General features: G+C 25.2%; 1 protein-coding gene across 1 annotated transcript in view; it reads left to right on the top strand.

Moving 5' to 3' along the window:
- The first annotated feature begins 4,843 nt into the window (after window positions 1-4,843).
- The window catches only part of Cph (BCL11 transcription factor chronophage), a 356,331-nt gene continuing 337,109 nt past the window's right edge, over window positions 4,844-24,065 (top strand). The window contains exon 1 of the mRNA XM_075377267.1: window positions 4,844-5,221. Coding sequence (XP_075233382.1) covers window positions 5,185-5,221 — 37 coding nt within the window. The 5' untranslated portion in view covers window positions 4,844-5,184. The remainder of the gene's footprint in view (window positions 5,222-24,065) is intronic.

The raw sequence follows: 24,065 nt of genomic DNA, 5'->3' as shown, positions 1-24,065 counted from the left end.
TTACAATTTTGAGACCTATTTTATTCGATTTTTAAGGTCAAAAAATATATGAAACAATTAATAAGGTTTACCCCTTATAAACGCCTTAAAAATTTCAGTATGACCTAAATTCACCGGGGGAAATAAATATCCGGGCTAAATATTTTGCTACCTGTAACTTGATAACAAAGGGTTATCAGATATATGTTTGTATGAACGTGTTTCCTTAATTCTAACTCTAGATACTGTTCCCAAATTATTTCCCTTTCTTCGTGAATAACTATGAATATTACAACGTAATATTTATATGAATGATTAATTAGTTTCATATATACTGATGATGACTTTTTAACAATTAAAATTCGTATGTAATTGTAAAGTATGAAGTTGAAGATTCTTTCATTATCATATTGTTTTTAATTTTTTTTAAATTAAAATCAACTAAAAAAAAATCTCAAAAATTTACTTTTTTATGAAAGACGGGACGTCAACAGCTACGGTCATTAGACCGGTGGAAATTGGTAGCGTATAGAGAAACGTCATGCCTGACCGGGATTCGAACCCAGGCTTTCCACACGAATCGTAGAGAAGATACTTAGTCAGCTACGGAGGTTTAACTTTGTGGGTGAATAAAAATCACTTTTATTTCCTTACATTTACAGTATATACATTATTGTTGAAATTATCCACAAAAACTTTTTTATATGAATTACTAATGTAAAATATTAAACACAAAATCTTTCGTATAAATTCAGAACAATTTGAAAATTTCATATGATAAAATCTTTGTAATTCATTTAATGCATTAATTATTTGAACATTTCAATACGACTCTCCTATATATAAAGATTTTCTCTTAAACAGTTATAAGAATTGAAATGAAATATTGCAATAAAATTGCATCCGATTTTCCATTATCCCTCTCTATTAACTTCATAAACTATCTTTATTCATTACCTTTCTGTTTACTTTACGTTCTTAAATTCCATATGCTGAAGTACAATGGGTAATAATTATTCGGCTCCGATTACTGAAGTTTAGACGTTTAAACAATAATTGAACGTAGCTATTTTTAAATATATATTATTTAAACATGTATTAAATACATTTACATGTATTTCTTCACTTAAATTACCTGTATAAAAAATCAAATTAGTTCAAAAATTTGTTATTCAACATAAATAAATGAACGATTTTTGTTAATGGAATATCTAATAGAGATAAATAAATTAAAATTATATTAACAGCTTTTAGAGAAATTTGTTATTAAATTTAGTTTCTTCTAAAAGCAAAAAAAGTATGATTATATTTGCAGGTGCTAAAGTACGTGCAACAATCTATTCGACTGTAAGTATATTACAATTTTATGAAAAAATTTTTTTTAAAAATTCAATATTAAAAAATTTATAATTCTCAGAAGGGAAGGCTAATTATTTCTATTTTCCTATGAGAAAGGTAATGTCATTTGAAAATATTTAATTGTCACAATTGTGCTTACTAATAAATTGAATTCGAATAATTTGGAATAAATTAAATTGAAGATTTTTTCCTGATAAATCAAAATACCGGATTTTAAAATATAAACGTTAATAATTTCTTTTTTCATTACTATGAATACATTGTTTTTGAAAAAAATGATTTTATTAAAGAATATCTAAATATAGATATCTTAAAGAAGTCATAACGCCAAACGCTGTAGAAAAGGGAGCACTAAGAGAGCGAACGCAGAAAATGGAGTTAGCGTTTAACTTAACACGAAATTTATATAATAAAAAATCGCTTTCACATAATGCTAAACACCGATATTACAAAACAGTTTATTCTTCCGGAAGCGTTATATGGTGCTGAGTGTTTGCAAAATTATTCAGATAAAACCTTTTTAAAACAAAATAAAATTAAGATACTATATGGACCCGATTACCAGGACGGAATTTATAAACTAAAAAGTGAAACGGAAATTTATAAAAATACAGAAAAAATAAGACACCATCAAGAGAAGAAGATTAAATTTTATGGGAACTTATACAGAATGAGCGAAAACAGATTAACAAAACAAATATTTAACTTTTATAACAGTAAAAGTATTAAAACTAGCTGGTTTAAAGAAGTAGGAAACATAATTAAAACTTTAAAAATCTCCAAAGAAACCTGTTTAAATAGAGATCAATTTAGAAAATTGATCAAAGAATGGAAGTTTCTAGAGAAGTAAGTAAGATAAGACGAATATAGAAAGAAAAACAACAGGGTGAAAAAATAAATAAAAATATTGGGAAAACAAAAGAAGCTCAAAACTATTATGCAAACGTAATCCTTAGTGGTGTGGACGAACAAAAAAAAAAAAAAATATATATATAGTGGAAACAAAGATTTTTCAAACTTTTATAAAAAATTAATCATTCTATTTCACAATTAAAATTTTGGTGACGATTAAAATTTTAAAATTATTATTACCGATAATATTATATTAATTTGTGGTTAAATATGGACCACTGAATGTGAAAATAGGAGGAGAAAAGATTATGGAGGTAGAAGAATTTTGTTATTTGGGAAGTAAAATTACTAAAGATGGACGAAGCAGGAGCGATATAAAATGCCGAATAGCACAAGCTAAACGAGCCTTCAGTAAGAAATATAATTTGTTTACATCAAAAATTAATTTAAATCTCAGGAAAAGATTTTGAAAGTGTATGTTTGGAGTGTCGCTTTATATGGAAGTGAAACTTGGACGATCGGAGTATCTGAGAAGAAAAGATTAGAAGCTTTTGAAATGGGGTGCTATAGGAGAATGTTAAAAATCAGATGGGTGGATAAAGTGACAAATGAAGAGGTATTGCGACAAATAGATGAAGAAAGAAGCATTTGGAAAAATATAGTTAAAAGAAGAGACAGATTTATAGGCCACATACTAAGGCATCCTGGAATAGTCGCTTTAATATTGGAAGGACAGGTAGAAGGGAAAAACTGTGTAGGCAGGCCACGTTTGGAGTATGTAAAACAAATTGTTGGGGATGTAGGATGTAGAGGGTATACTGAAATGAAACGACTAGCACTAGATAGGGAATCTTGGAGAGCTGCATCAAACCAGTCAAATGACTGAAGACAAAAAAAAAAAAAGTGGTTAAAAATAATTATAAATTTTATAATTTTTTAAAATTAACAAGTAATTATGTCTAATTAAAAAATAATATAATTGTATGTATATGAGGTTATATACGTTGATGAATAATAGATTGGGCAGAGGGTGAAATGAGTTTTTTATCCATAATACCAAAATGTATTTTTTACTAAAACGAAAAACTATTTTATGAAAATTTTTTGAGAAAACATTATAAATAACCTAAAATTTTCGGAATTTACAAAAAATATTTTTTTGAAAAAAATGATATTTAGAGAAAAACTAAATAATATTATTTTTATACAAACGCTACCGGTATAAAATATTTACCAAAAACCAGAAATGAAAGAGATTAATGAAAATAAGAAAGACTTGAGAAGAAATGAGTAAAATAATGTAAAAAGAGTATACAACCTTGCGTGATCTACGGATCATTGAAATGTGGAAGTATTAAGTTAGTACACATTATTAACTTAACTTTTCTTACTAATTTTCTTGAATTTTAGAGCAAAAATGCTTAAAAATATCGATATCAGATTATAAATTATGACGTTATAGTATTCCCCGATGTTAAACGATAACTAAAAATATACCTTCAAATAATCCACATGCTGTTGACAATCTAATTTTTATTTTTTTTTTTTAAGTCACATGAAAGTGTCTTACAACAGAAGAGTCCAACAGAGTCTAACAACAGAAGAGCGTCCTAAATAAAATATACGTACATATAGAAGAAGAAATGGTTCATTTGATAAAAATTAAATCATTATCTAACATGAAAAATAGATAAACTAAGATCCGAGAACGGAAACCTATTTATCTTTCAGCCAAAGTTTATGATAATTTTAACGAAAAGAAATTTTAAATTTATATTTAAGAATAATTTATTGAATTTAAGAAATTTTTAATAAATAATTTCGTAATTTTATATTTACTGTGAACTCACAGGAAAGTTGAAAAAATATTGCTTAAAAATAAACATAATATTTCTTATTTTCTATCGCTTAGGCTTATATTTTTAAAAATACATTAAAATGTTTATTGTAATACATATCTATTGTAATATTAATTATAATAATAATAATACAACACGTAAAATAAGATGATGTTTAATGCATAATTAAATAATAAATAAAAGATTTATTCGTAAAGTGTAAAATAAAAAAAAAGAAATAAATTTTTATATTATTATAAACTATACGATTATTTTATTAAAAATCATGCGTGGAAATGATTTTATAATAATTATATTTCGCGCTTATAAAAGATTAAAAAAAATCATACATTATTATTTATGTATTTTATAATTCCAATGTTTTATTGTTTAATAAAAAATTTATTTCTTATATTAAGATAAAATAATTTTTATTACAAGAATATATCTATTACGCATTATAATCATTATTATTTTATAAATTTAATTTGAATATCTATTCGATAATAAAAATATTAATTTAATTTTAATAGAAGCGGTTGTTTAAATTAAAAAGAAAAACCCAACCGTTAAGTAAATAACGATTAAATATTTGATGGAGTATTTAGGTATTATAATATTATTGTGTGAAAATCGTGGGTGGGAATTTGTCATCGGTACAATGAATCGCGATTGGTCAGCGTTTAGTTTGATTGGCGTACTGGACGCTGTTAGGTGGCGCTGGGACCGGCGGCGGAGCGAACTAAACGGAGGCGCTGTGCGTCGGACGAGGTGTATTCCCCCCACCACGCGGACCTAGGCCAGTTGTGGTCGTCCGACGGCAGCCGAGTGCTGCCGAGTGCCCTTTGGCGAACTGCGAGCCTCAGTTTGCACTTGGACCCTCTATTTGTTGGTCATCGCCCACGCTCGCTCGCATCTCATATACTATATCCACTTGAGAACATCGACGAGTACCTTTTACGACTATTATCATCCGGCTGACAACGTAGATCGCTACATTTAATGTTTATATAAGACATTGTGCCATGTGAAGCGGCATGTTTCACCGACAATTTACGTGTACTTTAACTGTGATAACTTTTTGTGTGTAATGCTTTTATTTAATATGAAGAAAAGATAAAGTTATTAATCGTTAATAACGTCCAATAACGGCACCATGCGGATTAAGATGCCAGCTGTTCGCATCGCTCAAGGTAAATAAAATAATTAACTAATTTTATTATAATTAGATCTTATATTAAATTAACCTGATTGTACGTATTTATAAAATAATAAAGTGCATTATTATCAGTGAAAATTTACTGATAACACGCAGTTGCGTTAATTAACAAAATATTGATAAGTACGTATATATAATACAGTTGAAAAGTGATAACAGCGTTTTGCCTTACCTTTTTCTAGCGTAACCGCTAACTAATATAGCATTTCTTAGATGTTAAAAATGGGGTGTTAAAAATAAAAAAAAATAGAATAAAAATGATGAAAAGACTTAGGCGGGGGTGCTTACGGTGGGAGGGTTGTAAGAAACCAGCGACGCCTGAGTCGTTTGTAATTAACAGAGGGCGGTCTACGGCGCAAGAACCCGGAAACGCTTTGCCATTTAAATTTTTTCCACCACACGATTGTGATGAGTGTTACCATTGAGGTCTTAGTGCAGATGTGCGGAAGTCTTTGCATTGTTTTTACAGCATTTAATTATTATAATTACTTTCTTAAAGAATAAACGGTGTTGCGATGATTATTATGTACCGAGCTTTTATTAATCGTGTGAAATATGATTTATTAATTTTTATTCTTGCAAATTAATTTAACTTTTATATTTTTTAATAATAAAAAGATTCAGTAATATTGAAGCTTTAAAAATAATTTAGAATTTATAAATATAATCATTGTTTACTGTAAAATAATATTTCATTAACAAGCTTTCAATAATTTCCAAAGAACATTTTAGTTTAATGTTGTTTTAACATTTTTTCCTATTTCTTTTTTTTTCAAATAAATTATAGTAGCCTACAGGAAAGAAAAATGAACTAACTTTCATCTTAGTGAAATACGAATAACCATTTATTATAGATTTGTATGACGTAAACAATAATGTAATAGTGTAGTTTATTAAAAAAAAATACATTATCACGTTTCTGTTAATTTATACTTGTTAATAATAATGCTTAGGAATGTAACAACTATGTAAAAAATAACAAATCCATAAAATTTGTAATAAAATATTGAAATTTTACCTATTTTATTTCTTATTACTATTATTTCTTCATTACAAATTTATAAAATTACATTATTTATTTACATCTTCTTTTAATATAATTAAGTACGAATTTTTAACGACTGTGCATTGGTAAACAGTAGAATTGAATTTTATTATTTTAAAATCGACTAACCTAAATGAAAAAAATATCAATTTTGGAAAACCGGAAAACTATAATATTAAATATTTTTATTATTTATGTTATATAATAATTAATTAGGAAAAAAACTAATTCATAATTTTACGTATTACTGAACAATAAAAGCATTTATAAATTTTATAAAGAAAACTTAATAAACGTAAATTATAACTTAATAGATTTATAATCAATTTGAATATCTCCTAAAGTATATTGCGATAAAATTTTATATAATTTAAAAATAAATAAATATGAATGAATTTTACCAGTAAATTTATTTTATTAGTTTACGCTAATTAAAAAATAAAGAAATTTTTTTATTTGAAAAAAATGTAAATAAACGATTTTTTAAATGGAAATAAACGAATATTTCATTTTCAATTTTAGTTAGCTATGTTTTTATCAAGAAAAATTAATAAAAAAACAAGTATTATTATTTATTTTTTACTAATAGTATTTATTTAGGTATAATATTTCAATTTTCTTCAGTACTCCTTGATTTTTTAAACAAAACATTTACTTAAAGATTTGTTAATTATAACACAAAAGATATTTCGTTGAATATTTTTTGTTTGTTTTTAAGTAAGATTATTAGTCCAAAAGTCAACATATTTTCTTTACTAATAACAATGCACAAAAAAAAAATGTATATATATATATATGCTAACTCAAAAATTTACACGTAGCTTTTATATATTGCGTACTTATTCAAAGAAGCTTTTTATAATAAAATAGTATAAATTATTAAATCAAAATTGAATTACATTTAATAAATTTATAAGTTATATCATTTAAGAGAAAACAATAAATAACGATAATAATATCCTATATTACCGTTAAAAAGATTTCATTACTAAGTATAAAACAATTTGAAATTAATTAATGTTTAATTGTTAAAATATACATCATGGAAATTTTATAAGAAATATTATTATTATTTAAGATTATCCCGATTCTAGATCGGGATATATATTACTGTACGATAATAATAAACAAATTTATATTTAATTATGTATTACTATCGTAATTATTAATTTGCTAAAATCAGTTTAATAAATAAATATTACCTGAATGTACATAATAAATTATTTTATACGTATATTTTTATTAAATGTACAAGGATTTGATTAATAGATTTAATACGCGTATAGGGTAAAACTTTAAGTTAAGAAAAGGAAAAGAAAAAGATACTGGGTTTGATTCCCAGTTTCAGCTTCGATCAGCTTGTGCACAAAAAAAATGTTATTCATTAGTTAATAAATTTTTAATATTAAAATAGTAAAGCTATTTTCTTTGGTTGTTTCGTTTTGAGAATATTTCAATAGAAATTTTCCTTTAAAAATATTTAATATTAAAAAAAATATTTTTTTTTTATAAATTAAAGATGATATCTTTAAACCAATATTATGAATTTTTACCATCCATAAATTGCTTTTAGAAAATATTTACATTATATCAATAAATATATATGAACTATTTGGTCGCCTTTTAATTAAATCAATGGATTTTTTTTTAATAAAGTTTTTAATTAATTTTTCAATAGTTATTTTATTTTGTACTTCCGTATAAAAAAAGAAACTTAATTTTTGCTTTTAAGAAAAGGAATGCGTTTGCTAAATTTGAATATTTCTTGTAATGTAATATGTTATATAATATGTAATTTATTAAGTATAATAGGTAAACTTATTGTATTAAAATGTATTGAAAAAGTTAAGTAATTGTAAAATAAAATTTTAAGGTATTTTATTTCTAATTTAAAAATGACAGTAAAATTCGTATAATGGTCGCATTTGAATAAATTTATAATAGCATTAAAAAAATAAATTAAAAGCAACTTAAAACTATTTTATAATTATGTATGACAAATAGTAATGGTTTGAATTATTGTGATTATAAGTATATTACTTTGATAATTTACAAATTTATATACCTACTTTATAAAACATTCAATTTTTATTTTATTTTTTTAATTAAATATAATTAATTTTATTTTGTTGTCTAACTGGAAATATATTTTTAATAATAAAACCTTATAACAAATAAATATTTTCGCTTCAATAAAACACTTATCAATTTAATAATAAAGATTTCTGTTGTAATATTTACGTAAATTAAATATTACTTTTAAATCTAAATTAAAAAAATATATATATCCGTTTATAGTTTACTTCCCTTATCTAGTATGTATGTGTGAATCGAAAATTAATTACTTGTTTATTAAAAGACTAAAATTACATGGAACTACGGTCAGTTTCTGGTTTTGTGACCGGAAGTGTTTAATGCCACATCCTTTTGATAATTTATCGTTACATTAGTTCGCTCTTGTTTTATTTTATTTCTGATACATCATATATTAATAAACTTAAATAAGATGAAATATTATTTTTATATATGTAGTGATTTTTTATATATATAATTATTTTAGTAGTTTATATGTTTCATTAATTAATTAAGGATTATTTTTTTAATTTTATTATAGTATTTATTTGTATAATTATTAATATTATAATAGAATAAATATGTAATTTATAAGAAATGTTTTATATATATACTTTTTTATTATAAAATGAATATTTCTTTTGAATACGGGAAAAAAATAATCGTATTTCATTCACTAATATTCTCATCAACACCGAAAACTATCATGAAATCCCAGACCATTTTTTATTAACAGCTTCTTAGAAAAATAATAATAATAAAACTTATAATGTGATTCGATTATACAATTTTTTTTTCATTTTTATAAAACCTATTTTTCATTCCTAAAATTTATTTGAAATAAAAAAACCACGTTTAAGTATAGATTATTAACAGTTTCGTTTTTTTTTTGTAGTAATAACGAAATTGTGCTAATAATTTATTTTAAATTCAGTACTTAATAAAATAAATTTAATTTTATAAGAAATCTTTTTAAAAAAATTATTACATTTTAATGAAGAAAATGTTATTTTTGTATTACACACTTTTTTCTTATTTAAATATATTTGGAGCGATTAATTATAGCTGTATATGCACGCGTAACTGTATACACATCCATTATTTTACATCTATAAAAAAGAATCTATCTTATTAATATCGTTTATTTCATTATTTTAATAATATAGTTATTATATATTTTGTCTACATTATATCCGTTAATTGTTTGTTGTATATAAAATAAAATAATGTAATATAAGAAAATGTAATTTGTTTTGTTTTCGATAAAGAAAATATGTATGACTAATTTTTTTTTATTATTATAATGTTAATTAAAAAAAAAAATGAAGGCTTTTTATTTATTACATTTCAATGCTATAGTCCAGTCCATTTATTATTAGATTTGTTAATTAGTTAAGTAGAATAAACAATTTAATTATTTAAATTTGTTTTCATGTTTAAATATATGTCTACAATTTTTTTTTTTTACTTAAGAATAAATGAAAAAGCTTTTAAAGGAAATCTATTTCTAATTAATTTTTTTTTTAATGCGCTTAAAAATATAAATATTTTTAAACAATGTATCGTAAAAAATTTTTATTTATTTTCAAAGTTTCTTTTTCTTATAATAGATCTTTTTATTAAATAATAATCATATTAATTCATTTATAAAGAAATACGTACACAAGTAGTTTGAATTATAGACTAATTAGGATTATGAAAGGTTACTTAAGTAACAGTTATGAAAAATATTTTTTAAATTAGTTATTATAAAAATGGAATTTATTATTTTGCTTTTTAAATAAATTTTGTTTCGATTTTTCTTTCTTTTTTTAATTGGCAGTAAAAGTTAAATAAATAAGAAAAAAATTACAAATAATATTTGATGTGTACCGATTATTAAGATGTTCGGATAACACGATTAATGATTTTTTCCCCTTGTAATATTATGAATTATATAATATTAATTAATCTTATATGGATAATTTTTTAAATTGAATTTCCGCAATAGAATTTAAAACTTGTGTAACTTTAATTCTTTTAAAATGAAAATAAAAATAATAAATTAACATTTACCGTAAATAAAATAATAATAAATTTCATACATTTTTCTCTAATGGAAGTATAATAAAGAGATTTAATATTTAAACAGTAGATTTTTATTTATTTATAAATGAAATTTAAAACAAAAATCTTAGCATGAAATGAAAAAAAATAGTCCGTTCGTCTCATCGGTCGTACTAAATTGTATTTCGTTCCTAAAAAAGAGCACTTGGGGAAAATTTTATGTGATGCAAATAAATGATAAATTAAATAATTTCAATTAATGCATATTTCGTTTAAGTAAGACTTACGGAAACGTAAGAAAACAGTTTTTATAAATTATATTTGCTGATTTACTATTTTTAATGTAAAGTAAAATATAAATAGGTTGAAATATTTCTTTTTGTATTTTATTTATTTACTTTGAAACTTGGAAGAAATATACATAATTACAAAACTTATAAAACGACGTATTTTCTAAAAATTAACCTTTGAACTTATTTTTTTTTTATATAAAATATATCTAATATATTTTATAAGTAATATTAAATATATTACTGAAAGACAAATTACTACTATGTATAATGCAATGAAAAAGGATTATTTTTCAGCATATATAAGGTAAAATCCACCATACCAGAAAATTAAATGTAACTCTCTAGATATTTCAGTCTTTTAACCGTCGTCAGGAGAATAAAATAATATAAAATAAAGTCAAAAATATTGTTAGTGATAACTAGCAAACAGTCAGACTACTTAATTTTTTTACTATATTTTATAATATTATTTTTCTCTTCTGACGATGGTCTAAGAACTAAAAGATCTAGAGAGTCGCATTTAATTTGCTGGTAAGATGGATTTTCACGTTTTTAAAATTTTTAACAATATATAAGGTAAATTAAATAACTGATTTCCGTTGATGAAACAAAATAATAAAAATTAAAAAACAATACGCGAGGAATAACAATATAATTTACAAATTAAAATTAATGTGGTCATAGTATGTCAAATTGTAATTCGTAAAGAGTATTTAACTGACTGAAGAGCAATAAAAACAAAATTTTATTGATAATAAAATTAACGTAAATTTATGTAGGGTTTGTGTGTGTTGTTTTTAATTACCGTAGGTGTATTAGCTATCGCAATTATAACGTATTACTAAGTGAAAACGTAATAAAACAATTTTTATTATGTTGTCATAAAAAGAACACGAATATTTGTTACTGACCATATCGGTATTCAATTACACAAAATTAATAATTTCTCAAATTACTCTTAATTTAATAAACGAAAATGTTATTAATTTAATCAAAACAATGTATTAATTACAATTTATTCAATATTTATTGATAAAATTAATTAAAACTTAATGTATAATATAAAGTAAAGAATTAATCAGTTATCTTAATTTCACAACAAACAATAAAACAATAAAATTGAAAATACGGGTGGTTAATTTAGTTTCAAAATCTACGATCCTTAATAAAAATTTATAAAAAAGTTATTAAAACCCAAACAGAATTTTCTATTTATAAATTCTTTTACAACGTAGCATTTTTTGTAATTGGAAAAAAGTGATAATTTTTATACTGTTTTATTGATTTAAACAATGAATTTTTTAATCCATTTAAAAAAACGTTAATATAAAGTCTACTTAGATAGAATTCCTTAAAAGAATATCAGTTAAGAAAAAATCTTATTATAATAATAAATATATATATATATTTATTTATACTCTCATCAACTATTAAAGTTATTAGCTGCTTATCAGTGAAGTGTAACAATTGTACTGGTAAATTTGTAATCTTGAACACTCATGCAGGTCGATTATTCTTGAGATGTGTGGTTAATTGAAATCCGACTACCAAAGAATACCCGTATCCACGATCTAGTATTCAAATCCGTATAAAAGTAACTGCCTTTACTAGGACTTGAACCTGAGAACTTCTACTTTGAAATCAACTGATTTACGACGACAAGTTTACCACTAGACCAACGCGGTCGGTTAATATTTATATTGAACACGTTAAATCTAATAAATTATTTTATCTAAAATTATGAGCAAAGTTTTAACGATTTGAATTTTTGTCTCTATATTTCTATATAGACTACAGTTTTGTTGGTAGACTTATCCGTTAGTTTACACAGTTGGTTTTGTCTTATACGTTTAAAATAATAAATTACATTAAAAAGATAGCGTATTAACATTGCGCTAGATTGAAATTTCCAATCTATTTAAATAATAAACAAGCAAAGTGAGTTTTATTTTTCTTAGAATTCTGAACGAGGCTGTAATATGTATTGTGATACAAAAAAAATAGATGATTTTATGAACATTTTTTTCAACTTTTTGTTGTTTCATGTAGTTCATAAGCGTTTATATTAAGAATAAATTAGTATTTTTTGTATAGATTTAATAATGGGCAACTATAATCTATATATAATTGAAGAACATGATACAGATAGACCTGTATAACATTGCGTAATTAAATTATTATATTAACGATAACAAAATCCTTATTAAAATGATTTTATTATAATTAAATATTAAACTGCTACGTCCATATATTTTTTTGCAACGTTTTAATTAAGAAAATTGCAAAAATATCTTATCTTATAACTGATGAAGATTTTAAAAATATAATGTTTTAACGGTAATCAAATTTTATTGTATTTCTACTTTTTATAAAATAAAAACATTGATGTTAAAATTATGGTGAAACTAATACTAAAATTAAGAAAACAAAATTTAAAGATAGATCTTCTATACTTTGATTTTTTAAATACTTAACACGTATTATTCCTGAGATTTATGGTTAATTGAAATCCAACCACCAAAGAAAATCGGTATCCACGATCTAGTATTCAAATCCGTATAAAAGTAGCTGTTTTTACTAGGATTTGAACCCGAGAACTTCTACTTCAAAATCAACTGATTTACGACGACGAGTTTACCAATAGACCAACCCGGTCGGGTTTGTCCCGTACGTCAAAAAAATGTAACATAACTATTAAATGAAGTTAGAAATGAAAATGGTTAATAAAATATAATTCTTTTGATGTAATATAGCTTGCGACAGAGAAAACAAACCGTTTACAAATATGAGCCATATTAAAAGTTGTTTTTGAAGCAGAAAGAAAGGAATTTACGTATAATATTATTTACTTTTACAATATAAATATATTCTTTTTAAAAAGAAAATTTATTTTCTTTAAGGCAAATTTAAAAAAAGAAATAAATAAATTGATTTTAATATTTCTTTGGTGAGAACTATGACTTTTCTAACGTACGCAAATTCGATATAATCTGAAAAAGATTCACATACAACTCTTTTTTTTAGTCGATATATCTATACAAATCGTTATTTAATTTATTTTTATAAGTTTTTTGAATTTATATATAGTTAGTAAAAAAAAAAAAAAAAAAGTATATTATATAACTATTTTGATATAGTGAGAAACATTACTTTAATAATTAATACTTTATTTAAAAAAACAAAATATTTAATTTTACCTAATTAATTTTTGTGCTATATAACTAAGATACTATGATTTTATGTTACAGTAGCCATTCCCCTCCTATTTGATTTCTCCGATATAACGGTTTGATTTCTTTCCCCTACCCTAGTTATATCTCTTATTAAACGATTTTTAGAATTCTTTTAATATTAATTTAAATATTAATATACTGTTACAAATTAAATTCAAATCCATTTAATTAATTTCGTCATTAATATTATAAATAAAAAGAAGAATCCGTTTATTAAATGTAAGCAGTACATCGATTTATAATATAGTGTTATTGAAGTAACGTAAATCGTGACTTACATTTTATGTGGAGGAGGGGATTCTGGTCAATCTATTAAACAACGTAACTTTACATCCGTATATTTGTATTAAATTACATCCTATCTGTAAATTCTTCGTTCCCTATTAAATTTCTTTAACAAATGACAATGAACGGGAAGTGGTAAAGTGTGGTCAGTTAACGATAGGATAGCTTATAAATAAACCTATTTACATTTTTAAAAAGGGTTTAAAACAGGTCTTCTAATGAAAGATAATAATGTATAATTTTATTAAAACGAGGGATTAAACAGGATAAATAAAATAAAAGCTAAAAAATAAGGAATAAACAAACAGGTTTAAAAAAGGATGTGGTCATTTGAATAAACGATATGTTTTACCTATACTTTTTGTTTGTTGTTGTACCTATTATTATTAAATAGAATGGATGCAGAACATTATTACCTGTACACCTTTTAGGTGACCAACACCCCTTTGTACATAATTTAATAGTGGACACACACACATACACTTAACACACGAACGGCACGCGACATGACAGACACTCGTCTTAACTGTAATGTATATTAAAGGGTTATGGGAGAACATAGGTCAGGTGGGTTTACCCAGCTCATCCCTTTATATAATCTACCGTGTGGCTACGTATTCATAACCCTTTAAGCATACGAAACGTGTTGTTTTTATTTAAAAGAAAAAAAATTAATTGTTTCATACTTATCTTATAAGAGCATAATTTGGTCAGTATATAATATCAAATTTAAAAAATAAATATAAATAACCTGGTATCATTTCTTCCAGTTATTTTTAAATTATTAATAGTTGATAAATCTTCTTTTTTTCATAATAATTAAAAAAATAATCCGTTACATATAATTAGATTTTCTCACGTAATTTTTCTGATTAAGGTTCTTTAAATAAAAAATAAAAAAAACTATTTTTTATGTAAGGTAAGTTGTTAATCTGTAAATTTGGGTTATAAATTCCATTAGTATTCCTAGTAGAACTGTAAGAATTAATAACATAAAATACAGAATATATACAACTGGAAAAAAGTCCATTTCATTAAATAAGGTAAAAGATATACGCTTATACATACGTCTTCCTAATTTTGACGAATAGAATGCATATATAGATATAGATATCTTAAAATAATAATTGTAAAAAACAAAACACTAAACACAGTAATAGAAGAATCTAATAAACTACCAAAAGCTAACTTACGCGGGATCCCGCATCATTAGTTGATATATAAATCTACATGAAAAAAGAAAAAAATATAAAGGAAGGAAGTTTTCTGCTACCATATTTCCATTCATATAAATTACTACTATAATTTCATCACTAAAAAATCATTCTACTTTCAATTTATAACAAAAAGTCTAACAAATTATTTATTGAAAGAAAAAGATTCTCTTTGACAAGTTTCAATGAATTTTTCTTCAATACTTAAAGAAAATTTATGATAAATCTCATTTTTATTTCATTAGAGAATTATGTACCAACTGATGCTGCGGGATCCCGCGAAAGTTAACTTTCAGTAGTTTATTAAATTTTTCTATTACCGTGTTTAGTGTTTGTTTTTACAATTATTATTAATTTGAGATTAATCGGTACAGCGGTAATTATGTTAATGAAATAATTAAATTTTCAGAAAATTATATATGTATATGTAACTACTAAATTGAATTTGTCCGTTTTATTATCGATTCTTTTTTTCTCACTCAACCACTATTTTTCTGCTATTTATATAAATTACTACCATAATTTTATCATTAAAAATAATTCTAAAATCATTACCTTAACTAATTAATAACAAAATATGTAAAAAAAAATTATTTGAAAATCGTTTTTTTCTTTTTTTTTGAAAGATAAAATTTTAATCAGATTTTCATCAATATTTATGATAAATTGTAAATAAATCCTTTTTAAAAAATTATCATACATAAACTTCCATATTATAATATATATTACTTTTAAAGAAAAAAAAAATAAAAATAATAGTCGATAATAGTTATGACATAAATTACAAAAAAAGTAGCTTTTATTTTTAAAAAAAATGTATGTGGTTGTTCAAAAAATAAATAGTTAATTAATTAGAGTACTTTATAGTAAGTGTTGAAATAAATTAATTAAAACGATTTAAAAGAGTTAACTATAATAATATATCTAATTAATCAATTTTTATACACCTTTAATTTACTTAAATTATTATGTTTATTCTGAATAAAAAATCATTAAACTTATTTTAAAGATATATTACAAAATAATTACTGGAACGAGAAAGAAAATAAAAAAGGAGACGTATTAGAATTATAATACCAAGGATTAAAACGTATGAAAAAATATAATAAGTCAAAATAAAAGGAGCAGAAGAAGTAAAAAAAGAATAAGATTCTAACTTGTTAACCCTATTTGGGAGCAATTTGACAGGTTAATGTTACAGTACAGTAAAAAAGAAATGAAGCCACGCGACTCTTCGCGTGCGTGAATTAAACACCGCGGCTTGTAAACCTACCGCACGTATATGAGCTACCATCCTCACTTATAGTAGTAACAGTAGGTAGATAATCTGTTCTACAATCTAATAATAATAAAAACAGGTATAAATTATGTACAACGTGTCTAACAAACGAACAAATTAAACAATACAGTATATGCAATTATATTTATATGTAATCTATATAAATCAACACCCTTACGCTCTCAGTATGCAGATAATATGGTTAAAATATTTAAGGTAGTCCAAGTATCTTATTGGATTAAAATTCACAACTTAAAGAATTTTAATTTTGGGAAGAAACTGTTATATATTAAAAAATATTCATCTATCAAATTCATACGTTTAGAAAATTTTAAATATTAATTAACCGTAAAAATTAATACATTTTAAAGAAAGTTTTGTAGATTAAAACAGTATTTTAATAATGTTTCAAAAGAGTAAAGATATTCATTTTAAGTAATAAAATTCTTTTAAAAAGATTTGATTTTGTAAAATTTTATTATTAACCATGTATCTTTTCCCCGTAAACCAAAGAACTTATGAATTATTAATTAAACCCCGTTTTATTGATTACATTTTATCAAGATGTTCTTTTCTCATCTAGAAGGTTTTCCTCATCTATAAAAATATGATTCACAATTGCTTTCGGTTGGCTGACTATCAAAGAATACGGAATAATCTTAACATGTACATGAAAATTATATCACCAAATACCGTATATCTATATTAACTTATGGCAAACAAAGATAAGATAGTCAATGTTAAAATAACATAAAAAAATCTATATGTAGGTTTTATGGTCTAATTCCTTACAGTAAGGATTAGAGTACAAGATGTACATTAAATCTAGCTAATATAAAGGATAAAAAGAGAATATTAAAAAAAATATTTTTCATTTATAGATGGTTATTCATGTCTGAATTATCGTTGGACTTGTCTTAAGAATTCAATTAACGACACTGATTAAAAAACAGCTAACTTAAGATTGGACAAGAATAACTTAAAATAAAATAATCACCTCAATAGATTATCAGAAAAAATTAGTTTAATTCTTTTTAAATTAGTTAAAAAAAAAATAAATTTTTTTATAATTATGCGAAAATATTTTCAACAAATGTCGCTGATATTAAACTAAAAGTAACCGTTGAAACATTTTAATGTACATAAAATTAAAGTTACAGATTATTTAATAAACTTTTTAGAGAAGAAGGTACCAAAGTCATCCTAATGCGACTGATAACTGGGCACAAAAAGCTAACCCATGCCCACTTATTTGGCTTTCCTCAGCAGAACTGTAATGCGTATAATCTAAAAATGGTTCGTAAACGACTTACTTCGTTCAGAATTATTCGTTATCAATTAAACCTGGGTTAAGAAGCGAAAAGGGATTGCTCACCCGGAACGAATGCATCATAAGACTGCGGTTTCTCTGTGATACTGGGATTGAAGAACTCGATTTTGCTTATGTGAGATCCCCTACGGAGTACTTTGTGCAGAGTAAAAATAGTCCATAGTGAGAATATTTCCTGTTTTGATATTTATTACCCAATATTTGATATTTATTGTATAATTATTTATGAAACCTTAGTTTTAATTTGCTAATGAGTCTATAAAGTTGATGCGTCTATAAACAAATAATTTTTATTTTTTTATTCCTTTTTTTAATCGCCGGGACCAACGTTAGGAATTGTTTTAGAGGATGAGGTGAATGATTTGTAGCGTGCGTGAAAATGCCATGCCTGACCGGGATTTGAATACGGGACCTCCGGATGAAAGGCCGCGACGCTACCACTCCTAGGTAAAGCCGCGCCTAGGAGGCCGGCTTTATTGCTTTATTTACAATCAATTTCCTGAATAATGAAACTATTAGTAAATTGTTCAGTGAAATAATGACATGAAAGGGATATCATCCAGTGATACCTTCCAAGACAATGTAACGGTTTAAACACAATATAGTACAATAAAAAATATAACTAAGCGTATGAAATAATTCAAAAATTACATGTTTAAAAAGAAGTTAAATGATAACATAACTTAACGTAAGTATTGTGAAAACACACATCTCAGGGAATGATCGAACTGAGACTGTAAAAGACTACACTTCATTTACACTCATACATATCATCCTCTGAAGATTATCTGAACGGTAATTACTGGAGGCTAAAGAGGAAAAAGGAAGAAAGGTATTGAGAAAAATAAAATTAAATGATTAACAAAACAGAACAGATAACTGAGTATAAAAAAATTATCAGTCATACCTAATAAAAATAAGTCATACCTAAGAAAAAAAGGAGACATATAACAAATTAGTCACATATAAGAAACAAAGTCAAAACCATGAAACTTAAAAAAAATTCATAAACAAAAAAAAACTATAAAACTATCTTCATATTACTAAATTAATATAATTCATAAATAATATCAGATACAAAAGAATGATATTCAACGCAAAAGAGCCTCTAGATCCAACGCATGCAGCCTCTTTAGTCATCTCACATCTTCACTATTATCCAAAAGGTTAACAGCCAGATGATTTTCGTGCGAGTTACGCTTAAATACATATTTTTGGCTTAGCCGGTGGATTTCTTCATGAATAGATGGCATCCCTAGGTAATCGTGGATCTCCTTGTTCTTTGTAAACCATGGGGCCTCCGAAATGTTCTTCAGCACTTTGTTCTGGAACCATCGGATAATGTGGATATTGCTATTGCTTACCGTACCGTACCCCAAAGTTGTATCCCGTAGGGCCTTAGTGTCATTAAAAATCATTGTACAACAATTTGTTTCTTAACAGTAACGGAATTTTTTCCTAAAAACCAGTTTAATAGATCTTTACAAATTTTAAAATAATATTCGAATTTTAATATCTTTATAAATTATTTTTTCCCAAACAACATAGGTATTTTACAATGTTTTATAATGTCTTGCTGTAGAGTAACATTAAATTTTCCAATTGTCCTAATTACATTTAACATCATTGTAGGCTAATAAAATTAAAAAAACGAAGAAAAAACAACGTTTTCTTTTAAATTTAGATACCTAACAACAAATATTCTTCCGGTTATTTATTAAATAATTAGAAAAACGTTTTTCACACGTTTGTACTGCATGGTTTTTAAACATATGTTTAATGTGACTATTTGATTTATAATTTTTCAGATTGAGCTGTTGGATAGAATTGTTAGATACAACTGTTTTCTTCTTTTCTTTTTATACTATAAACTAGCAGACCCGGCAATGCTTCCCTGTTGCTGGATTTGAATATAAAACATTAACAAAATGAACATACGGAACTTCATAAAATTTAAACTTTCCCTTTTATCCTTTCTCCCCTTTTCCCCTATTTTCATTTTTTAAATATTCCCTTTCCTTTCCCCCATTTCTCCCTCTACTCTTCCCCACTCACCCTTTTTCTTTTTTACATTTTTCAATTTTCCCTTATATTTAGTTTAATACTTTCGTGGTTTTTTACAAGATTTTTTCAGCTAAAATGTTTTTTTCTCCTGCTTGTCATCAAAATCTTTTTATTTACAATTCTGTCAACCCAAGTAATTTTCAAATTTCTATATCGTTAGTTTTTCCGTGTTCCATTGCTGATACAACTGTTTTAGATACATAAATTATTTTTTAATATTAAATTAGTGTTTGAAAGTAGCAGATTTATTTATTGCTTTTAAAGCTTTCCTGGTCTATTTACGAATACTTTTATTATTTGGTTTCCTTCGTCCATTCTTGTTAACTTTATTACTTTAAAAAAAATTAAATCATCGACGATTTCCGGTACGTTATATTCTCCTATATTCATTTTTTAATTTTTAAACATTCGTTATTTTCCATTTTAGGCTTATTATTATTTTATTATTTTTTTACTTTTGTTTATTTTAATATTTAATTATTACTCTCAATAACAATATAACTGTTATAATCGTATTGAATATATATTTTACTCATCTTAGTTTAGTTAAAAATATTATCATATTAGCAAATTTTAACTTATTGAATTCTTGTCTCACAATAATGTTATTTTATTGTACTCTTAATTTTATTTTAATTTTGCTTACCATATTTATATTTAATATTAAAAGATGATATCGCCACATAAGCTTGAAAGCTTGTGCGTGGGATATGGAAATGTAATTTTGTAGCGTTTGAAAAATGGCATGACTGATCGGGATTCGAACCCGGGACTTCCGGATGAAAAGCCGAGACACTACCACTCGTGCCATAGATGCCGGCAATTACTTCCTTTTATATTCTTATTATTTTTTCTGGTTATGTTATGATATTACAAATAACTTCCGTTTAAAGAAAGAAAGAACGAAACATTGGAATCAAGTAATAGAGATTTAAATCGATTACACAATTAAATTTTCTTTAACCTCTTCTTTGAAATAACGACTAAAAGATCCGTTCAAGTTACGGAATTCATTGTACATTTTTTTTTTAATACAATCGTAATGTTTAAAACATAAATAGAATTATAAAATAATAATGCCAATATTATATAATATTTATAAAATATTATAATGATAAAATAATAATAATAAACGTCAATATAAGCGTGACATGATATTACAAAACTTGTTATGTTCTATTCTAAACAATATGAATAACGTTATTTATTTGTATACATAATATAAAAGTATAGAAATTGAGTTGTATGATGTAAACAATTTATTATTATTAAGACTGTGGGATATCGGCACGTATTGGGCATTTAAATAAATTGCAATAAAAATTTCAACAATTAAAAATGAAAATAAAATTCTGAATATGGTATATAATAGTAATTTTTTATTATTGTGATATGTATATATATGTGTGTGTGTGTGTGTGTGATTTTTTTAAATTATTCTTTGTATTTATTTTATTACAGATTATACTTAATAATAATTACATAAACTATTTTAGAGTTATTAAAATACGCCTGCTTAAAATATATTACTATTTCTATTATACCAATAAAATTACATATGAACTTTCGACCTTTTTTGTGTATACCTAACAAAATGATTGTTATGATTTTATTGATCAAATAGCAAATAATAATTTTAAAATAAATTAAATATTTTTGTGTACGTGTGAAAAAGATTACTTGTTTATTTTATTATCATTGTTTTCTGCAAGTATAATAAAATGACTCGATTAAAATATAAGCTGTAACAAAGGTTTACATATTAAAATTTATATTACCCAAAATAATTAACAATTATGTAACACTGGCAAAAGTAATTACGAATGAAATTAAATTTACAAATGAGTATATATGTTATTTTTTACATTTAAAAGAGATACTTTGTCATAAACTTTTGTATTAAAAAAATATATACAAAAATTGAACACTGCTAAACACCTATATAAGTTGACGTGTTGCCTGAATGACATATTCATACATATCTACATATAAATGGACTCACTTATAACAAAATTACAAGAAAAAATTATTGAATATAACAAAATAAATAAAATCGCTCTTTTTCTATGAAAGAACGGGTATCAACAGCTATGGTCATTAGCCCGGTGGAAATTGATAGCGTATGAAAAGATGCCATTTCTCACCGGGATTCAAACCAGGAACCTCTGCCAAGACAATTACATACTCACCCACGGAGGTCGGCTAAAACTGCATTTAAAATATGATAAAACTCTACAGTTTATTGGTACTTCACCATAGGTCCTGCACACTCAAACATTTTAATATAAAGAAATAGGTACATTCCTACATTATACAAAGAAATTAAAATAAATCAACATCAGAAAGAAAAAAAATCAAAAAGCTCTTTGTTACTATACTGTGAAAGATAAAATCTAAGATATTATTAGAAAATTACGAATGTAACTGAAATCTAAAAAGAACATAGCTGCTCTTTAAAAAAGGTGACAACAGTTGTTTCTGATACACGGCTGACACACACATACACACACCATTTAATTAAAATAATTTATCATTTTACTAGTATTTAAATATAAATTTTTTTCCGTTTATTTAATTCAATGATTCCAACTAAAGCGCGCGCGAATACCGTATTTAATTCGCGCGTGTGTGGCGGTACTTGCGGAAATGATCGGTACAAACTAAACAAATGTAATTTCGTAATTTACCATATACTGCCGACCGTATTTCGTAATTTCGCTTGTACGGTCGGCAGACTGGTGTATCCGCGAGGCTTAACGCACCAGATACTGGAATCAACCAGGTGATAAGAGCTCGACCCATCCAGACCATTTACTTTTTTGCACTATAGATATTATTCATTTATTAAATTCTGCCGCTCTCCTGTGACGTCACAACATAGCAGACGAATACAACACCATTTCTGGGATGGGTGTGAGTTTGCAAACTTTTTTTTGAAAATATTGTTATTTTTTATCGTGAAAAAATGCGGTTAAGAAAACTATAACCTTAATTAGGCGAAATCTTGAGATAGTAAGGATAACCTTGCTCTGCAGCCATTATCTCCTTCATCTTTTAAGTTGAAAATTTAATGGCATCAATACTCCATACATAGTAATCTATTTTTTCCTGTTTAGTCTCCGGGAATCACTGTCAAATATTACTTCAGAGGATGAATGAGGATTATATGTATGAGTGTAAGTGAAGTCTTGTAGAGTCTCAGGTCAACCATTTCTAACCCACCGGGTTGGTCTAGTGATGATCGCGTCTACCCAAATCAGCTGATTTGGAACCCGAGAGTTCCAGCGTTCAAGTCCTAGTAAAGCCAGTTATTTTTACACGGATTTGAATACTAGATCATGGGTACCGGTGTTCTTTGGTGGTTAGTTTCAATTAACCACACATCTCAGGAATAATCGAACTGAGAATGTACAAGACTACACTTCATTTACACTCATACATATCATCCTCATTCATCCTCTGAAGTATTATCTAAAAATGGTAGTTACCGGAGGCTAAACAGGAAAAAGAGAGAGAGAGAGAGGTCAACCATTTCTGAGATGTGTGCTTAATTAAAACCGGTATCCACGATCTAGTATTCAAATCCGGTTAAAAGTAACTACCTTTACTACGATTTGAACGTTGGAACTCTCGATTTTGAAATCAGCTGATTTGCCAAGACGCATTCACCACTAGATCAACCCGGTGGATCTTATATATATATATATAGAAGTAATCTGACGAATTTTGTTCAAAAAGTGATTTAGATGCCAACACCTTACAGAAGTACATTAACATCCGGAAAATTTCCATCCGGTTTTTTAGGTGCCTTAGGTGGCAAAACGTCAAAATGCGGTGAAAACCGCACATGCCCAAATTGGACCGATTACAATTACTTTCCCTTCTCAGAGATATAGCTCTGCTATGGTCCTATCTAGACGGTAAAGTAAAATTTTGGGGTAGTTTTTTTTTGTTTT

The sequence above is a fragment of the Lycorma delicatula genome, chromosome 10, assembly GCF_047948215.1.
Source record: "Lycorma delicatula isolate Av1 chromosome 10, ASM4794821v1, whole genome shotgun sequence".
NCBI classification, from domain to species: Eukaryota; Metazoa; Arthropoda; class Insecta; order Hemiptera; family Fulgoridae; genus Lycorma; species Lycorma delicatula.
The sequence above is the reverse complement of the archived record's forward strand: the minus strand, read 5'-3'. Positions and strand labels throughout refer to the sequence as shown.